This window comes from Zasmidium cellare (genome assembly GCF_010093935.1).
Source record: "Zasmidium cellare ATCC 36951 unplaced genomic scaffold M409scaffold_3, whole genome shotgun sequence".
Taxonomy (NCBI): domain Eukaryota; kingdom Fungi; phylum Ascomycota; class Dothideomycetes; order Mycosphaerellales; family Mycosphaerellaceae; genus Zasmidium; species Zasmidium cellare.
In genome coordinates, this window is record NW_022986947.1 from 912978 (window position 1) to 927920 (window position 14943).

The following is a 14943-nucleotide window of genomic DNA, read 5'->3' on the forward strand; positions in this document are numbered from 1 at the left end:
AAGGACTCTATGAGCTTTCATAATCGCCAGCACTATTCGACGTGGCGGTGACACTATGGATTCGACTTGATAAAAGCAGGGATGCCACTCACATCAGTCCAAGCATACCAAGAATCGCCCGCCGCACGCCATGCCTGCGGACCGGTCCTCCAAGTTCTCCGACGAGCTCATTGCACATCTAGAAGAGTATGGAGTCGCCATATGCAAGAAGTGTCAATTCGCCATCCAGCCTAGTGCTCTTCCAAGCCATCTCCTTCGCCATCAAATCTACCGCAACGAACGACGCGAGCTGCTACAACGACTTTCAAAGCTCAAGCTACCAGAGCCTGACAATGTGTCATTGCCTGACAGCAATTCAGATCCCTTGCCTCATCTCAATGTGCACCGAGGCTTCAAGTGCGAGCAGCTGGGATGTGAGCATGCATGTGTCTCTTCCAAGCGAATGAGCCAGCACTGGAGCGAGCAGCACGATGTGGGTAATGTCTATTACACACATATGTGAAGCACCTCTCGCTGACGACGGGCGCAGGAACACGACTCGAGGAATGTCAAGGCAAGGTCTGCGTATCTCCAGACGTTCTTCAGAGGCAACAAGATTCGCTACTTCGAGGTCAATGGTCCAGGCGAAACGTTGGCAATGCCTAGTAGCAGCAAGGACAACGATGCATCCAACACCTCCCTCAGCCCGCCTTCGGGGACAGAGCCAGTCTCTTCCATTTCGAAGAGCCCGTCTGATGAGGTTACACCACTCATAGACGAATCCGTCATCCCCTTGACGCTCGACATGCAGACGCTCCAGTACTTCCACCATTATACTGTCAATACTAGCTTGACGCTGCGCCGAAGCATGACAGAGTCTGAAACCTTCTGGAAGGTAGACATACCGAGACAAGCGTTTCGATACCCTTTCCTGATGTACGCGATACTTGGGCTTAGCGCCATGCATCATGCAATGCAGTCTATCGACGAGTTGCAAACTTGCCAGTCCCATTACGAAGAGGCGATGCAGTATCAAAACGCAGCTCTGGTTGACTTTCGCTCAGCTATGCGAATGCCTGATGCCGAGAACAGTACAGCACTGATCGGTGAGTCCTGCCTCTCTGACAGTCACGACACGGTCGTGCTACACTAGAGGACTTGTACACTGACTGTGTGACAGCATTCGGGCGATTCTTCGGCGTCCAGCGCTGTGTGCAACATCAGCTTGAGTGGCTACTCTCCATGTCCACTTCATCAGACGAAAACGACATGTCGAAGCTGCTGGAGTTCTTCTTTCTACTACGAGGTGGACACGAGATGCTCCTGACTTTGCAACACCTCCTTCCAAGGCATTCGGATCTGATATTGTCGCAAGAGGTGGTGGCCAGTCTGCGTGAGCTCGAGGATCATGAAACGGTCAGCGACGCACAGTTAGCCAACATACCCAACGACATGCGGGAACGATTTGCGTCACTTCCTGCCAAGGTCGCGCCCTTGATAGCGGCACAGCCTTTTCCAGAGGCCAGCCTGGACGACCTACAGCCTGCCGTCAACGCATTGACGACTGCTGCAAGCCTGAGCTTCGCGAGCGACGATGTAAGTGATTGCCCTCACAACCATCCACGAAGCAAACAATGTTGATAGCCCATGCAGGTACGAAACATCTGGGACGGCATAGAAGGGTGGTTGAGGATCCTGCCCGATCAATACATCCACATGCTATCTGGAGCCCAGCCTGGAGCATTGGTGATCTTTGCGCACTGGCTGATGTTGACCAAGAGGTTGGAAGACCACTACTGGTTCGCCAAAGGATCGGCTACACGACTACATTCCATCGTCATGGCGAACCTACCTGATGACGAGTGGCGAGCACTGGTAGTTGATCTCCCCTAGAAGTCGAATGTCCATTTCTGTCACGAATCCGCGGACAACGAGCTAGAGTCTATCCTCGGTACTCCGCTCGAACTGGAACGTGCATGCCGAATACTGCCTCAGCTAACGATGCACTTGTGCTACGATCTCGAGCCTGATCATTTCCGACATTCGACAGAGACGATCCTTACATGCAGCCCACTTTTGAGTGGAGCCCCAAACGTACTCGCGCGAATCCAGAGGAATCTGGAAATGGTAACTGTGCTAGAAGCACACCATTCAAGTCCCAACTGACTTCAAAGACGTTCCAGTCAGCATAGGGCACGAAGATGCTACCAAAGACCTCGTACCAAAATTGCGAGAAACGCGATGCGTCAGCTCGCACAAAGGATTGTGACGACGTAGCTCGGACCCCACCCAAGACATCTCGCTCATATCACCGCTCACCGTCCAGTGCTATATCGTCACATTCCCTGACAACACTCGAAAGAGACTTGCAACTGGCGGTATGGCCTCAGCATTCCTCAAGTATGGCACCATCCTGGCGCTTGCCGTAGCTGTCTTCTACCAGCTTACCCTCAAGAACCTCATATTCACAATCATCGGTGTTGGAAGGCACGTTCAACCGATTTCGGACTTCCCATACCAATGCAGACGGATTCACGATGAGAGACTGCAGGCTTGCGAGGACATGTGGTTGTCGGAAGAGACCAGGCAGCTGTTCCTGGCCTGCTCAGATCCCTTGGCTCGGCAACAGTGGATGCCCAAGTAAGAACAACAGACGATGTGTTTGGTGGTCAGAAGAAATGACAGATGGGACTTCAGCTTCAGTCGTTTCAACATATCAGGCCGCTCCCGCACCGACGCCGTCATTGCCCTGGACATCGACAAGCCGAAGGGTGACAGCTTCGACTACCGCGTGCTAAAGACACCATCCTACAAGACCGGCGACGGACATCTCTACCTCGTCGGTCTGACTGGCCGAGATAACATCCCAGCAGCAAACGACCCCAACAAGCCGCCGTTCAGTATTGACATTGCCCTTGTCAATGGCCGTCCACCCAGGGACTCCCAAACGGGCGAGTTCCTCGATGCGTCCGAACTAGGCGGCGATTTCACGATCGAGTTGTTTGAGACAGATGCCCATGCCACGGAACTGCGACACAAGGAAACGTACCATCACCCTGAGATCAAGACGCCGAATAATGTTGCCTTTGCCCCGACGAATGGGTTCTATATCACTAACGACCACGGGACTGCGAAGGCCGGATTGGTGAGTAGAACTCGATCCCATCCATGAATATGTCCAGTCCCAGAACTAACAAAAAAACAGAAATTCACCCTCGCCCCCTTCCTCCACAACGGCGACGTAACCTACTGCACCCACACTAATACCTGCAAAACCGTCTCCACCTCGCACGCCTTCCCCAACGGCCTGCACTTCTCCCCGCGCCACGGCCACCTCTTCGTCCCCTCAGCCCACTCGGGCGGCATAACCATCTACGCCCCCAACGCACACACCAACGACCTGCAAAAAATCTCCTCCATCGACATCCCCTACCCGATCGATAACCTCTCCGAGGACCGCGACGGCGACATCTGGGTGCCGGCGTTCCCGAAGGGCCTGGAGATGTTGCAGGCGTACGCGGATCCTTTGGGGTCTACGGCGGCGACGACGGTGTTTAGGGTGAGGAAGAGTAAGGAGGAGGGGGATGGGAAAGGGTGGGAGGTGGAGAAGATGTTGGAGGATCGGCATGGGGAGGTTTTGCCTGGGGCGACGAGTGTTGTGCATGATGCGAGGACGGGGAGGGTGTTTCTGGCTGGGGTTGTGGCGCCTTTTGTTACGGTTTGTGAGCCGGTGGGGAAGTGAGTGGGGATGGAGATGGAGAGGGGAGATTCGTCGTCTGCGAGGCTGGTGAGTAGAGCGCAGTTTCTTGAGATCTTACCTCGATGTTCTGCTCAAAGTGGAACTTTCGTCCCGATAACTCCCAAGCCGTCCGAGCTGCTCGGAGGGCAATCAGCAATGCAGACGCTGATGAAAAGTCGGAGAGATGGCAGTTCATCAATACGTTCCACTTTGACCGGAGTGAGGAGGCTTGGTATTGGAATGTTGGCTGATGAATTTGTACAGATCTTTATGAGCTTTTTAGAGACCTTCCAGCGGAAATGTTCGATCGCAACATCTGTACAACTCGTCCTCCCCATCTCATCTCCGCAGTCCTCAACCCCCAGCTTTTCCTCTCTTCCTCCACATTAAACCTCCCCCTATCTTTTGTTCCCTCCATTGTCAACGCTATGCCGCAGAATATGTACAATTCAGAAAGTCATCAACCAAAAGTCGCTGCGTCGGAGGATATCACACACACAAAGACAGACAGCTGCAAATACGGCCGTGAAAGAAGTGGAAAGGATCCCAGTCGCTTAGAGGGCGAGCGCGCCGAGAGCGACGACTCCGAGCATGCCGGCCATGGCGGTCGCGCGGGCAGCACCGCCGTTGGAGGACTGGGTGCTGGAGGTGGTCTGGCTGGCGACGAGGTCGCTGTCGCTGGTAGAGGCGGCGCTGGAGGTAGAGGCGGCGCTGGACGAAGAGGCGGAGGAGGACGAGCCGCTGGAGGTCGCGGTCGTGGAGGCGGAGTCGGAGGACGAGGAGGAGTCGGTGGCAGAGGCGGTGGAGGAAGAAGCGCTGTCAGAGGCGGACGACGAAGCGGTGGTGGAAGCCGCTGAAGAGGAGGTCGCGGAAGCCGAGCTGCTGCCAGTGGAGGTGGAGCCTAGAAAGCGCGGTCAGTCGGAACTGTCTTTCGTCATGGTTCGTTATACAAACCCGAGGATGGGTGGTAGGATGTGTCGATGGTGACACCAGAAGGAAGAGGGAACGCACTAGGAGTTACAGTGGACGCAGCGGTAGAGGCGCTGCTGCCGCTGGACGAAGGAGCGGCGTTGTTGGTGGATTCGAGGATGAAGGGTGGAGTATAGTTGTTCTCATTGTCGTTGGAGTCGGAGGAGATCTCGATGGTGTAGGACGAACCCCGTGGGGTGTCGGCTGGCACTTGCCATGTGTACGAGCCGGAGTTGGGGATGTTCTCTGGAGTTCGCGTTAGATGTGGAAGTAGAAGTGTGGTGACAGGGCGACTCACCGGCGAAGGTGGTTCCATCGTCCAAGTTGCCAGAGTTACCCATGCGAAGAGACAGGGAGACGGTGCCCTCGGTGGTAGGATCCCATGACAAGGTCAACGGCTGACCAGCGGTGACCTGGTATCCACCCGATGGGTTGTTGAATGGGTTGGGGTTGCTGCTCTGCGCATAGGCCAGGAAGGGCGCGCTGGCGAGCGCGACGATGAACGATCGTGGGATATACATTATGGTGTTGTTGTATTAAAAAGTGATTGCCGTATAGGGTAGGTAGCACAAGGATCTTCTGATTGAGTTGGATACGAGGGAAACTGTGGGGAGCTGACAACGAGAGTGATGTGTGATGAAACAGCGAGAAAGGAAAACGACGGTCGTTGCGCGGGCCACGCGAGAAAGATATGTGCGTTAGGCAGATCTACACAGGTACCTCATGACCCCCTGCCAATCTGTATAGCGGTAGCTCGTAGGCTAGACCGGTAAGTGAGTGTGGCCAATGAGTGAGGTTGCGAAGAGACGAAGGCGTTGCGTACAGCCCGAGCTCTTTGTTAGCTTGAGCTAAACTTAAATCCTTCGCCACGAAGAACGTCTGTTGCAGCCTGGGGAAGAAAGTACAGCAGAGTCTCGTGACGGAGCAAATAATGAATTCGTTGAGAGCGAGAGAAGTACTAGGTGTGATGAGACATACGAAGACCAGAGATTCCAAGTGCTTACGGCCTTGCTGCCGCGTCGGTTGAATCTTGGGCACTCAAACGTGAAATTGCACTCGCCACAGATGCGCGGGACGCGAGCGTGCGCGCGACCGAGCAGGCGAAGGACGATTTGGCGCCGGAGAAGGTCTATCGCCGATGTCATGACAACTCGTTGAGATGTCGCGTGCGATGGAAATGGGCAACGACGACACGCAGTTTTGCATGAAGCGCTGGGCTCGGCGCATCCTGATTTCCTGAAGGGGATGCGAATGGGTAGCTCCAGCTGCTTAGCACGAAGTAGCGCATCCATCCATTGCGACTTAGCGCGGCGTCTTGTACCAGTACATGCGCGCTCCGCTGTACTCCAGAATTGAGGCAAAGGGCAGGCGTTCGTGGCGAGCGTGCAAAAGTGTGTTGTCAACAGAGCTGGCATGGCATGGTGACTGATGACATCGGTCCAGACTGGCGGTGTTGATGGCCGTCGTTGCTGGGCATCGTACCGGCGACGAACAGATGGAGGAGGAGGAAGGGCAGGATGAGAGGAGAGCATGAAAAACATGGAGTCATCGTCGAGGTCTGGATGGCCTGGCCAGGTGCATGGTGGTGGTGGATGGGCTGAGAACGCCCGAATATAGATGCGACAGCAAGCCACCGGCTCCCAGATTGCGCGGCCCTCCCTCAGGCGGCGCAGAGAAGGTTGCTGTCGAAGAGGCATCCCGCTTTCTGGTGGGCTTCCATGGCGACGGCGCTATCGAAGGACGAGTTCGGTCAGCTGCACGAAAGCAGTGCGGCTCAACTGTAAAACCCAAGCAGCAAGTGCAGTGCGCATCGGGAGTGGGTCGCTGTTGCAGCGGATCCAGGCACGCTCACAACAAGGCAGGAACGGCGCGGCGGCTGATTGGCTGTCGGGCATTTTGGCGGTCGTGCCTGCAGTAACATGCTGGTCATTCGCTGGGCCCAGCGTCCCAGGAAGAGCGGTTCATCTCGAAATGGGCCTCTCCTGGCGTGCGCGTCCTTCCACATCCACCCTCGTTGCCCGTCCGTCGCTTCTTCATCTTCCGCTCACCACCACGCTCATTCATCCTCACCCTCGTCTCAGACACTGTCGCTCGCTGCACAACCCAACTGCTACCCTTCGTCGACCCCATTTTTGTCGCATTCATCCGCTCTACCACGACATATACCCAACAGCAATAATAATGTTCGCCAAAGCCCTCATCGCCGCCGGCCTCGCCGCGCTCGCTGCTGCTCAGTCTGCCTCTCTCGGCTTCACCAGTGTGCCTAGCACCATCGCCGCTGGCCAGCCTGAGGCCATCGAATACAAGGCCACCGATCTGAACTCGGTATGTTACAAGAGAGGATCGGAGGGAGAAGAGCGCACACTTACAATCTGCCCAGCCAGTGACCATCACCCTCCGCAAGGGCGCGAGTGGCAACCTCCAGACCGTCTCTACCCTGACCTGTAAGTCGCACATCGATCGTTCGCATCCAAAGTGAACGATCACTAACCTGCTGCAGCCTCCGCGACGGGCGGCAAGTACACCTGGACCCCATCCACCAGCCTCGCCAGCGGCTCCGACTACGCCCTTGAGATCACCCAGGGCTCTGAGACCAACTACTACGGCCCATTCACCCTCACCGGTGGCTCTGCTTCTGCCTCTTCTTCATCTGCCTCCGCATCTGTCACCAGCTCTGCCTCGCACTCTGCCAGCGGCTACCCAAGCCACAGCTCCTCCATTGTCATCACCTCTGCTCTGCACAATGCTACCACCATCTTGACTGGAACCGGCTCTGTTGGCACTGGCTACCCCATCACCCGTAACACCACTCTGTCCCGCCCAACCCTGTCCCGCACCACCGCTGCCTCGTCTTCTGCTTCCGCCACTGGTGGCAGCGGCTCGCAGTCCACCGGCGCCGGCGCTGGCTTCCAGGGCTCGCAGACCGGCTCCGCCGCTGCCTCGTCCACTGGCGGTGCTGCCATGATGACCACCGGTGGCAGCGTTGTCGCGCTCGTCTTCGGTGCCGTCGCCGCCGCTGTCTTCGCATAAATGTCCAACAACAAGTATATTGTCATCGAATCCGATGTGATTGGCATTTTCTGCGTTGGCGTTGTATCGGTGGGACGGCTCGGGTGGGAAAAAGGTTGTCAGGTTGGGCGCATTTACACATGGTCGACAAAGAACAACGACAAATGCGACAATGGCTTATGGTTCTTCTTACTTATATCTTCCTTGCGGTTCCTGCCAAGGTCGGGCCGTGAGTAGTGTGCTTGTGTTTTGTTCAGGCAAGACGGTACTTACTGCTTCTTGATACATTAAGTAGCTGTATCTAATTTGCGTGTTCTGATTCTGAACATCGACATGTTGCAGTCTCACCGGTCTTTTGTAAGTGCTGACTCGTTGCCGGTACGTATCAAGGAATCTTGACTGAAGATGTCGATGGGAGAGGTAAGAGGAAGAAGAAGAAGAAGAAGAACAAAAACGTGAAGTCGCCATTAACATTCGAGACTTGTCGCACCATGGTCAAAGGACCTCGACAGTCCGTCCGTGTGAAGAAACCGACGCGTGGACGGGTATCCACAAGGCTGTGACAAAGGAACCAGCACAAGACAAGGTAGACGGGAACAGGTGGAGGTGGAGCACCCAGGTAGCAGAACCACGAACAACAATGATGACCCTCTCCAAAACCTCACTCTCACTGGCATGTAGAGCACATATGATATGTGAGTTGATGGAGATGGAGAAATAGCTGGGTGGATGAAGTGACGTCGTGACTCACTTTTCGTATCGCCTATCTCGTCCCTGCAGTGTATCTTATCTTGCATGACATAGATATGCATGGACGGGCTTCTTTTTTCATGGGGGCGGTCAAAGATATGCAGGTACAGATAGGTACACCACATGCTGCTCCTCTCCACATCTGTTGTGACATATGGGGTCTGGACCAGACAGCAGGCACGACATGATATGATATGTAGGTTGACATGCATGGTGACACTATACAGTCGTGGAGGAAAGTGAGTGAGTGAATTTGACTTGGAGACAGTATCATCATCGTCCTCGCCAGGGAACGAACGAACGAACGAACGAACGGTATGTAGCCTTTTCAATTGTTCCCTTTCTTGGACGTCGCACTAGTACACCTGGTTCCATCCGGCTACTATCCATCCATCCATCCATCCATCTCCCTTTGAAGACGCCTATGCCCGATTTTTGGACCCCATTCCAGTCACTAGTCAGATCCGTAGATCGAAAACTTCCCGTCCCCTCTTCACCACGATGTGAGCGTCCGTCCTAGGACTGCTGCCTTCCATCCCATTCATCTTTCTCGACTCCCTTTCGCGCCTTGACACAAAAGAAAAACACAATATTCCACGCCCTCCGTTCTCCGTCGACCTAACAATAACGGTCGCGACTGGGCAGATCTGCCGTGGCAGTCCCGTCGCCGAACAACAACAACGCCTTGTACCGCTCCCTTCGTCATGCGGTTCAGATGCAAGCAAGCAAGCAAGCGCAAAAAAGCATTCGTCGTACTTGCGCGGGATATCGAAAGCAGCAAAAACAGAAAACAAGAGCTTGGTGTAACCAAGAACAGTGTATCGGGTTGATGTGCGAGGAGGTCGCCTTCTTCCTCGTCTATCATGTCATGCCCATGGCTCGTTGCTTGTCGTAGACTCCAGAGCGCATGCTGCCCCGGTTCGGGCTGCCGTGCGATTCTGTGTTTGCACTGGGGTTGACATAGGGCAGCGTTGGCGGTGTCATGGGATCGCCGCCCACGTGGCGGACAGAACTCTCGTTTTGCCAGGCGGTCTGTTGGTGCGGGTCGGTGTCTACTCTGGTCACGACAGGCGCAGCACCTTGGGGTGAGGTTGTGCCGTTGGCGGCCACAACGTTGGGGCCTTGGCTGTTGTTGACTGTGGGAGCCTTTGCGCGGTCACCGTATCGCTTGAGGATCTCCTTGGTGGTGATATCCGCGTCCTTGCTGAACAGCGAGGAGTCGTTGAGGATCAATGCTAGATCTTCAGGTACCTGCACAAATAGTTAGCAAAGTAGTCTCGCTTGAACTGTTCTACGAAGTCAACATACCTCGCACATGCTCTCGTTACACTCGATCAAGCTGTGCACGGCTTCAATGGCCAAGAAGCTGTCGTCCACGGGCACGTTCTCCTTGCCACGATGCAAAATGTTGGGAGTAATGACGGTAGCCAAGTTGTGAATGTCCATCTTGCTGCCGCTTTCTTCATCGACATGGCTGAAACTGGAGACCCAGTTCAAGAATGTGAAGAGCACCTCCATGGTATCTCGGTGTGCTTTAGGCAGGAGACAGCAGGTTAAGTGCAATACTCGCCGCCTTCGGTCACTCTCCTCAATCTTCTGTGATGCCACCCACAAATTGTGCAGCTTGTGGGTGAGCAGAGGATCGGGCAGCTCGCGGAGGAACTTCTTCAGCAACGCCGCAACCTGGACTGGATTCTCCTTGGAAAGGTCGACGTCGACAGCGCCCTTGGTGTCGATTTCCTCCTTCACATCGTTGAGTCGCTTGATGTTCCCGTTCTTACGGAAGACACCCTCGACAGACATGTCCATAGTCCTCATTGCCGTGATACATTCTTGCACCAGTGACGGAATTTTGAGTGATCCTGGGCCGACGCCGTCCGTGCTCTCTTCGTAGTCGCGTTCGATGAGCTGCTCGAGGGGTATACCGAAGATGGCGTTCTTGGGTCGCTTATCCTTCTTGTCTTTGTTGCCCTGGAAAGCCTTGCCGAACTTGCTCCAGAACGTGGGTCGCTTCGTCTCAATCAAGTCAAGGAGTTCTTCTTGATTGAAGTGGCCTTCTAGCAGTGGCTCCATCGAAAGCACGGCAACATGCCTCACGATGAAGTACTCAAGTGCTGTGAGCTCTGAGAAGTACTTCTTCGTTCCAGGCGGTCTAGCCTCCAACTTGTCTGTCGCGTCGCCTGAAGCATCTCGCATGTGGCCATTGACGAGTCGTGGTACTGGCTCTTGCGGTAACATTGGCGATCGGGCGAACCGCGATGCATTCGGCCGTTGTTCTCGCGTCTGCTGTGCTTGAACTATCCTGGGGATGTCGTCCAACGTCATGGCATCGTTCTTACCGAATGCCAGATGCGTGACGGCTTCACCATTTGCATCTCGGTCCTCAACAATCTGGAAAGTACTCGTCCTCCTGCGATTGTGGTCTTTGCCGTCTGCGGAGCCAGGCCGCATCCCTTCTGGACCATCAATTATCCTCGACGTACGTGCTTTTCGGGTGGCATTAGAAAGGTGCTTATCCATTCTCGTGCTCCTCAAGCGACGAATATCGCCCATCGTGTCCTCATAGCTTGTGTCGCCATGTGCTCGTTGTGCTCCAGACCTCCCAGCATAAGATCTTGACCTCGTGTTCGACCGCAGTAGAGGTGGCTGGTCCTCGCTTCCCGATGTGTGGCCTTCTCGTGAATTGTAACCGGTCAAGTTAGGGTCGTCACTTGTATGTGGTAAAGCGCCGCTGGTCCTCAACGTAGCTAGCAGTCTTGCATGGGCCACGCGTAAGAGGTGAACGTATTGCTGCAGTCTTGTCACTGGAATGAAGCCTCCAGCTCGGGCATCAGATGGCGCATGGGTAGAGCACCACACCCGTTGGGTTTGCTCACTCCACCGTGCATCTCCTGGATCGTCGCTGAAGTCTCTGCCACATTTCGCGCAGCACATACATTGTGTATGCAGTACTCGGTTCTCGCGTCGGTAGCACTTGTCCTCCACAGCCTTGCTGCAGACTACGCACGTATCTGCGCTCTTGTCGACGTAGATATCCGCTTCGGCCCGTGAGTCTCGCTGGCTTTCGGCATCGAGGCGATCGTCCAGTTTGCTGATGTCTTCAAGGAAACTCTCCAGACCTTCGGCGCTCGACGTCTCCCGCTCAAGCTTGAGTGCGCCCGAAAGACATATCCGAATCATGAGCTTGAGATAATGTGCGAGTCCAGTAACCAGAGATAGCAGTTCTTGGGTGACACCCAGCCTTCGAACACCATTATCTTGGTTCTCTGCCAGCAGCTGGAAGAATGCAACCACCTTCTTGCACAACAGCTTCGCCTCTCTGCTGTAGCTCAAGCCTGGGTGCACAATAGCTTCAAACGTCCTCACACCCTTTTCCGCATTCTTGTTCGGCCGTACTTGCAACCGGTGGTCGAGGTCGTCCGCAGCGCCAAACAACAGATCCACGTGTGTGATGAACTTCTTAGCCGCCACCACCCCGTCCATGTATGCGCCATTACTAACGTGTAACAACATGTCCGAGATGCAGGTGGCTGATCGTTCTTCAAAAGTTGAGAGTGTGTGCCATATCCAGTGAACCTTGTATTCAACTGCTTCTTCTTCATTCCGCACAACTCTTCGCTCGTCTTCGCTGGCATCACCTTCGTTTTTCTCTTGTTCCAACCTCAGCCTCTCGAGCGCAGCTTCTTCTTCTGACCCTTTTGGCGGCGACGCGTGTAGACGGACGTTCCAGTACTTGTGAATCATGTAGCATTCTGGATGCCAGTGTTGGTTGACGCCATTTCGGAAGATCTCCACAAACTGCTTTAGAATGGCGGTCTGGCATCCGTTGCATTTCTGCGCGAATTTGGTGGAGTAGTGGAAATGACAGTACACACTTCCTTCATGTTCGTAGTATGAATCCTGCGCGCCGAAGACGGTCGGACAAACGGAACAGGTGAAGTGTTCGATATGGTATTTGCGGTCCAGCGCCGTGATGTATGATCCTCGCAATGCACCTCCACAAGCGTAACAGAGAAGGTCCAGTCTCTTGAAGTAGTCGGTTTCGCAGAGGGGATATTGATTCGGCGGCTGGTCGGGTACAGGGAAGAACTTGGAGGCCACAATCTTGCCACAGTCCTAGGCGCATGTCAGTTCTTGAGCCGCCCAGCCTACACAGTGATAATGGGAAGCACTTACATGACACGTGAAGCATTCCAGATGATATGTATCCCCCAACGCCCGCACGAACTGTCCTGTCAGATGTCTCTGACACTTACCGCATACTCTCTGCTGTCCGCTGGGCCTCCTCCCATTCGACTTGGATCGCTCTTTGCTTCCCCCTTCATTTGGGTTGTCTACCGAAGGCCGTGATCGGTCGTATGAAGTGGGTGACAGGGCTGAAGATTCGGCCTGGTCGTGCGGTCTGAGGGAGAGATTGGCCTGTCCATTAGCTAGAGGTGCCGGGTCCTGCGAAGCAGACTGGCTGTCGTCGTAGAAAGTCTGCTTGACCGCGCCGGGCGGTCTGTCGTCCGATGGCACAGCCATGCCAGGGCTCCGCTAGGCGGCGCTGGCTCTGAGGGGAGTGTCGCGCGCAAGATGCAGTCGTCGGCGCGCGCAGTGTGGGTTGTGCAGGGCGAGGTGCGAGGTGCTGGACAGGGCGGTGATTCGGCGGGTAAAGAGCGGCACCGGGGCCACGGCCGGGAAAGCGTGTCGGTGGTTGTGGGAGAAGATGGAGGGAGAGTGTGTGTTGCGGTGGCGGTAGTGGGCGTGGTGGCGGACGGCTAGCCTACGTCTCGGAGGTGCAATGGAAGCGGCATCCACAGCAGCGGCGACGACAAGTTGGATGCGCAGCGCAAGGCCGCGATGGGCTGGGTTGGTGACGCCCTGGTCGCGAGCGGGCAATATGAAACGCCTCCCTCGCTGCAGAGGCCCAGGAGTAGCGTCGTCTCCTCCTCCGCCGCGCACTGCTGCCGATGAGGCGGGCCTGCGAGTGCGGCGACAACGCAGAGGGTGATGTGTTGGCGGCGACGGGCCCAGGAATGCAGCGGTCGGCGATGGGTGCGGTGTAGGTTGGGGAGTTGGTGCTGGTGGCCGATGCGATGCGATGGGCGGCTCACTGACCAGCGCGCCAAGCTGTTGCTATGAGGTAGAGGGCAGGGTGCTATTCAGGCAGTGCACATCCCGAAGACGTTCGTGTTGGCGAGCAGAATAGCAGCAACACGCAGAGATGCCTGGTCGTCTTCAGCCTTGACACCGCACCGCACTCTCCTCTCTCCTGCCGCTTCTCCTCGGCGAGCCTCTCTCTCGTCGCCGTACTACTGCTGGCCCAAATCAACGATGGCGTCGAATTCTCCGATCTTTCTGGCTGTCCGCACTCCACATCCAATTAACCATTAGCGCAGTCAATCAAGTCAATCAACAACATTCATTATTCCATTTCATTGATTCAACTCTCGCATGTGACCGAAAGCGTCCACCCAGCCTTTGACCAACTTCACCTTCAGTCGCCCATATTCACCAGCAGACTGAACAGTTGATTAGTATTCCTGCTGCTGCACCTCAGGCACTTCCCCCGTCCCATGATCCATCGCTCGTATTTTGATTAAGCTTTAAGCGCGCACGCGACCCCATCTCCATGAACCCAAACCACACCCCATCCAATCTACCACAATCTTAACCCACCCGCCGAATCACATCGCAAGTCGCAACCACCTCACTCTCCAACAACATACTCCACCATCATCAACAACACCACTCACAACATCGCCTCCCTCACCAACCGCAACCATGGCCGGCCCCCAAAACCCCTCCGCGCCCGCAACAAAAACCCTCCCTGCACCCACCTCGCGCCGCCGCCCACCGCCCCAAGGCGAAGAAGAAGCCACCAACCGCCTCAAGCTCGGCGACATGACCGGCGAACAAGCCCTCTCCCCGGCCGAAGTCACCCTGATGCTGGACCAGCTCGAGAAAGCGCGCGGCAACCCCAACCACACCGAGATCTACTACAAGACGCGGGACTACTGCCGCGAGTTTGCGCGCTTCAAGGACTCGAACACCATCCAGCAGGTCAACCAGATCAGCACGGAGCTGACGGAGAGGGATTTGGGCATTACGCAGTATGAGCGCGCACAACTAGGTAGGTCGTGCTGGGGGTATGCACGTGGATAGAGGGGGACAAAAAAGCTGACATGTGATTGATGAAATAGCGACTCTCTGCTGCGATACCTCAGAAGAAGCCCGCACTCTCATCCCCTCGCTCGAAGGCAAGATTGGCGATGAAGAACTCGAAGAGGTCCTGAAGCACATATCCGCGCTGCGCGATTTCCAATAGTCGGTCGGCTTCGTAGAGTATTCCTGCTGCGGTCAGTGAATCTCGAGGGTGGCATGGCTGATGAAGAGAAAGTGGTTCAGACCGTGTGCTCTGCAGGAAGAGCCTCGAGGCTGCATTGTCAGACCCGATCTCTCGGGATACTATGGCTTGGAATTGCGACTCTCAACTCGGGCAGCATAGGCGCAAC

The 14943-nt window shown here is 55.4% G+C and overlaps 6 protein-coding genes across 6 annotated transcripts; 4 read left to right on the forward strand and 2 right to left on the reverse strand.

Annotated features, from left to right (window-relative positions):
* Positions 1-130: 130 nt before the first annotated feature.
* Positions 131-1872, forward strand: M409DRAFT_17651 (uncharacterized protein; the record flags this gene model as incomplete). Its single annotated transcript, XM_033804153.1, has 4 exons — positions 131-472; positions 530-1085; positions 1160-1575; positions 1633-1872. 4 exons carry the CDS (start codon positions 131-133, stop codon positions 1870-1872), a joined length of 1554 nt encoding a protein of 517 aa, XP_033673307.1.
* Positions 1873-2359: 487 nt separating this feature from the next.
* Positions 2360-3721, forward strand: M409DRAFT_17652 (uncharacterized protein; the record flags this gene model as incomplete). Its single annotated transcript, XM_033804154.1, has 3 exons — positions 2360-2607; positions 2665-3124; positions 3185-3721. 3 exons carry the CDS (start codon positions 2360-2362, stop codon positions 3719-3721), a joined length of 1245 nt encoding a protein of 414 aa, XP_033673308.1.
* Positions 3722-4272: 551 nt separating this feature from the next.
* Positions 4273-5208, reverse strand: M409DRAFT_17653 (uncharacterized protein; the record flags this gene model as incomplete). The annotated part of the gene is made up of 3 exons (XM_033804155.1): positions 4273-4619; positions 4673-4933; positions 4986-5208. 3 exons carry the CDS (start codon positions 5206-5208, stop codon positions 4273-4275), a joined length of 831 nt encoding a protein of 276 aa, XP_033673309.1.
* Positions 5209-6868: 1660 nt separating this feature from the next.
* Positions 6869-7717, forward strand: M409DRAFT_63111 (uncharacterized protein; the record flags this gene model as incomplete). The annotated part of the gene is made up of 3 exons (XM_033815443.1): positions 6869-7012; positions 7068-7131; positions 7188-7717. The coding sequence occupies 3 exons, from the start codon at positions 6869-6871 to the stop codon at positions 7715-7717; spliced, it is 738 nt and encodes a 245-aa protein (XP_033673310.1).
* A 1590-nt stretch (positions 7718-9307) lies between these two features.
* M409DRAFT_63112 (uncharacterized protein) lies at positions 9308-12970 on the reverse strand (the record flags this gene model as incomplete). The annotated part of the gene is made up of 3 exons (XM_033815444.1): positions 9308-9697; positions 9755-12562; positions 12623-12970. 3 exons carry the CDS (start codon positions 12968-12970, stop codon positions 9308-9310), a joined length of 3546 nt encoding a protein of 1181 aa, XP_033673311.1.
* A 1242-nt stretch (positions 12971-14212) lies between these two features.
* On the forward strand, positions 14213-14756 carry M409DRAFT_50123 (uncharacterized protein; the record flags this gene model as incomplete). Its single annotated transcript, XM_033811456.1, has 2 exons — positions 14213-14561; positions 14632-14756. 2 exons carry the CDS (start codon positions 14213-14215, stop codon positions 14754-14756), a joined length of 474 nt encoding a protein of 157 aa, XP_033673312.1.
* Positions 14757-14943: the final 187 nt, after the last annotated feature.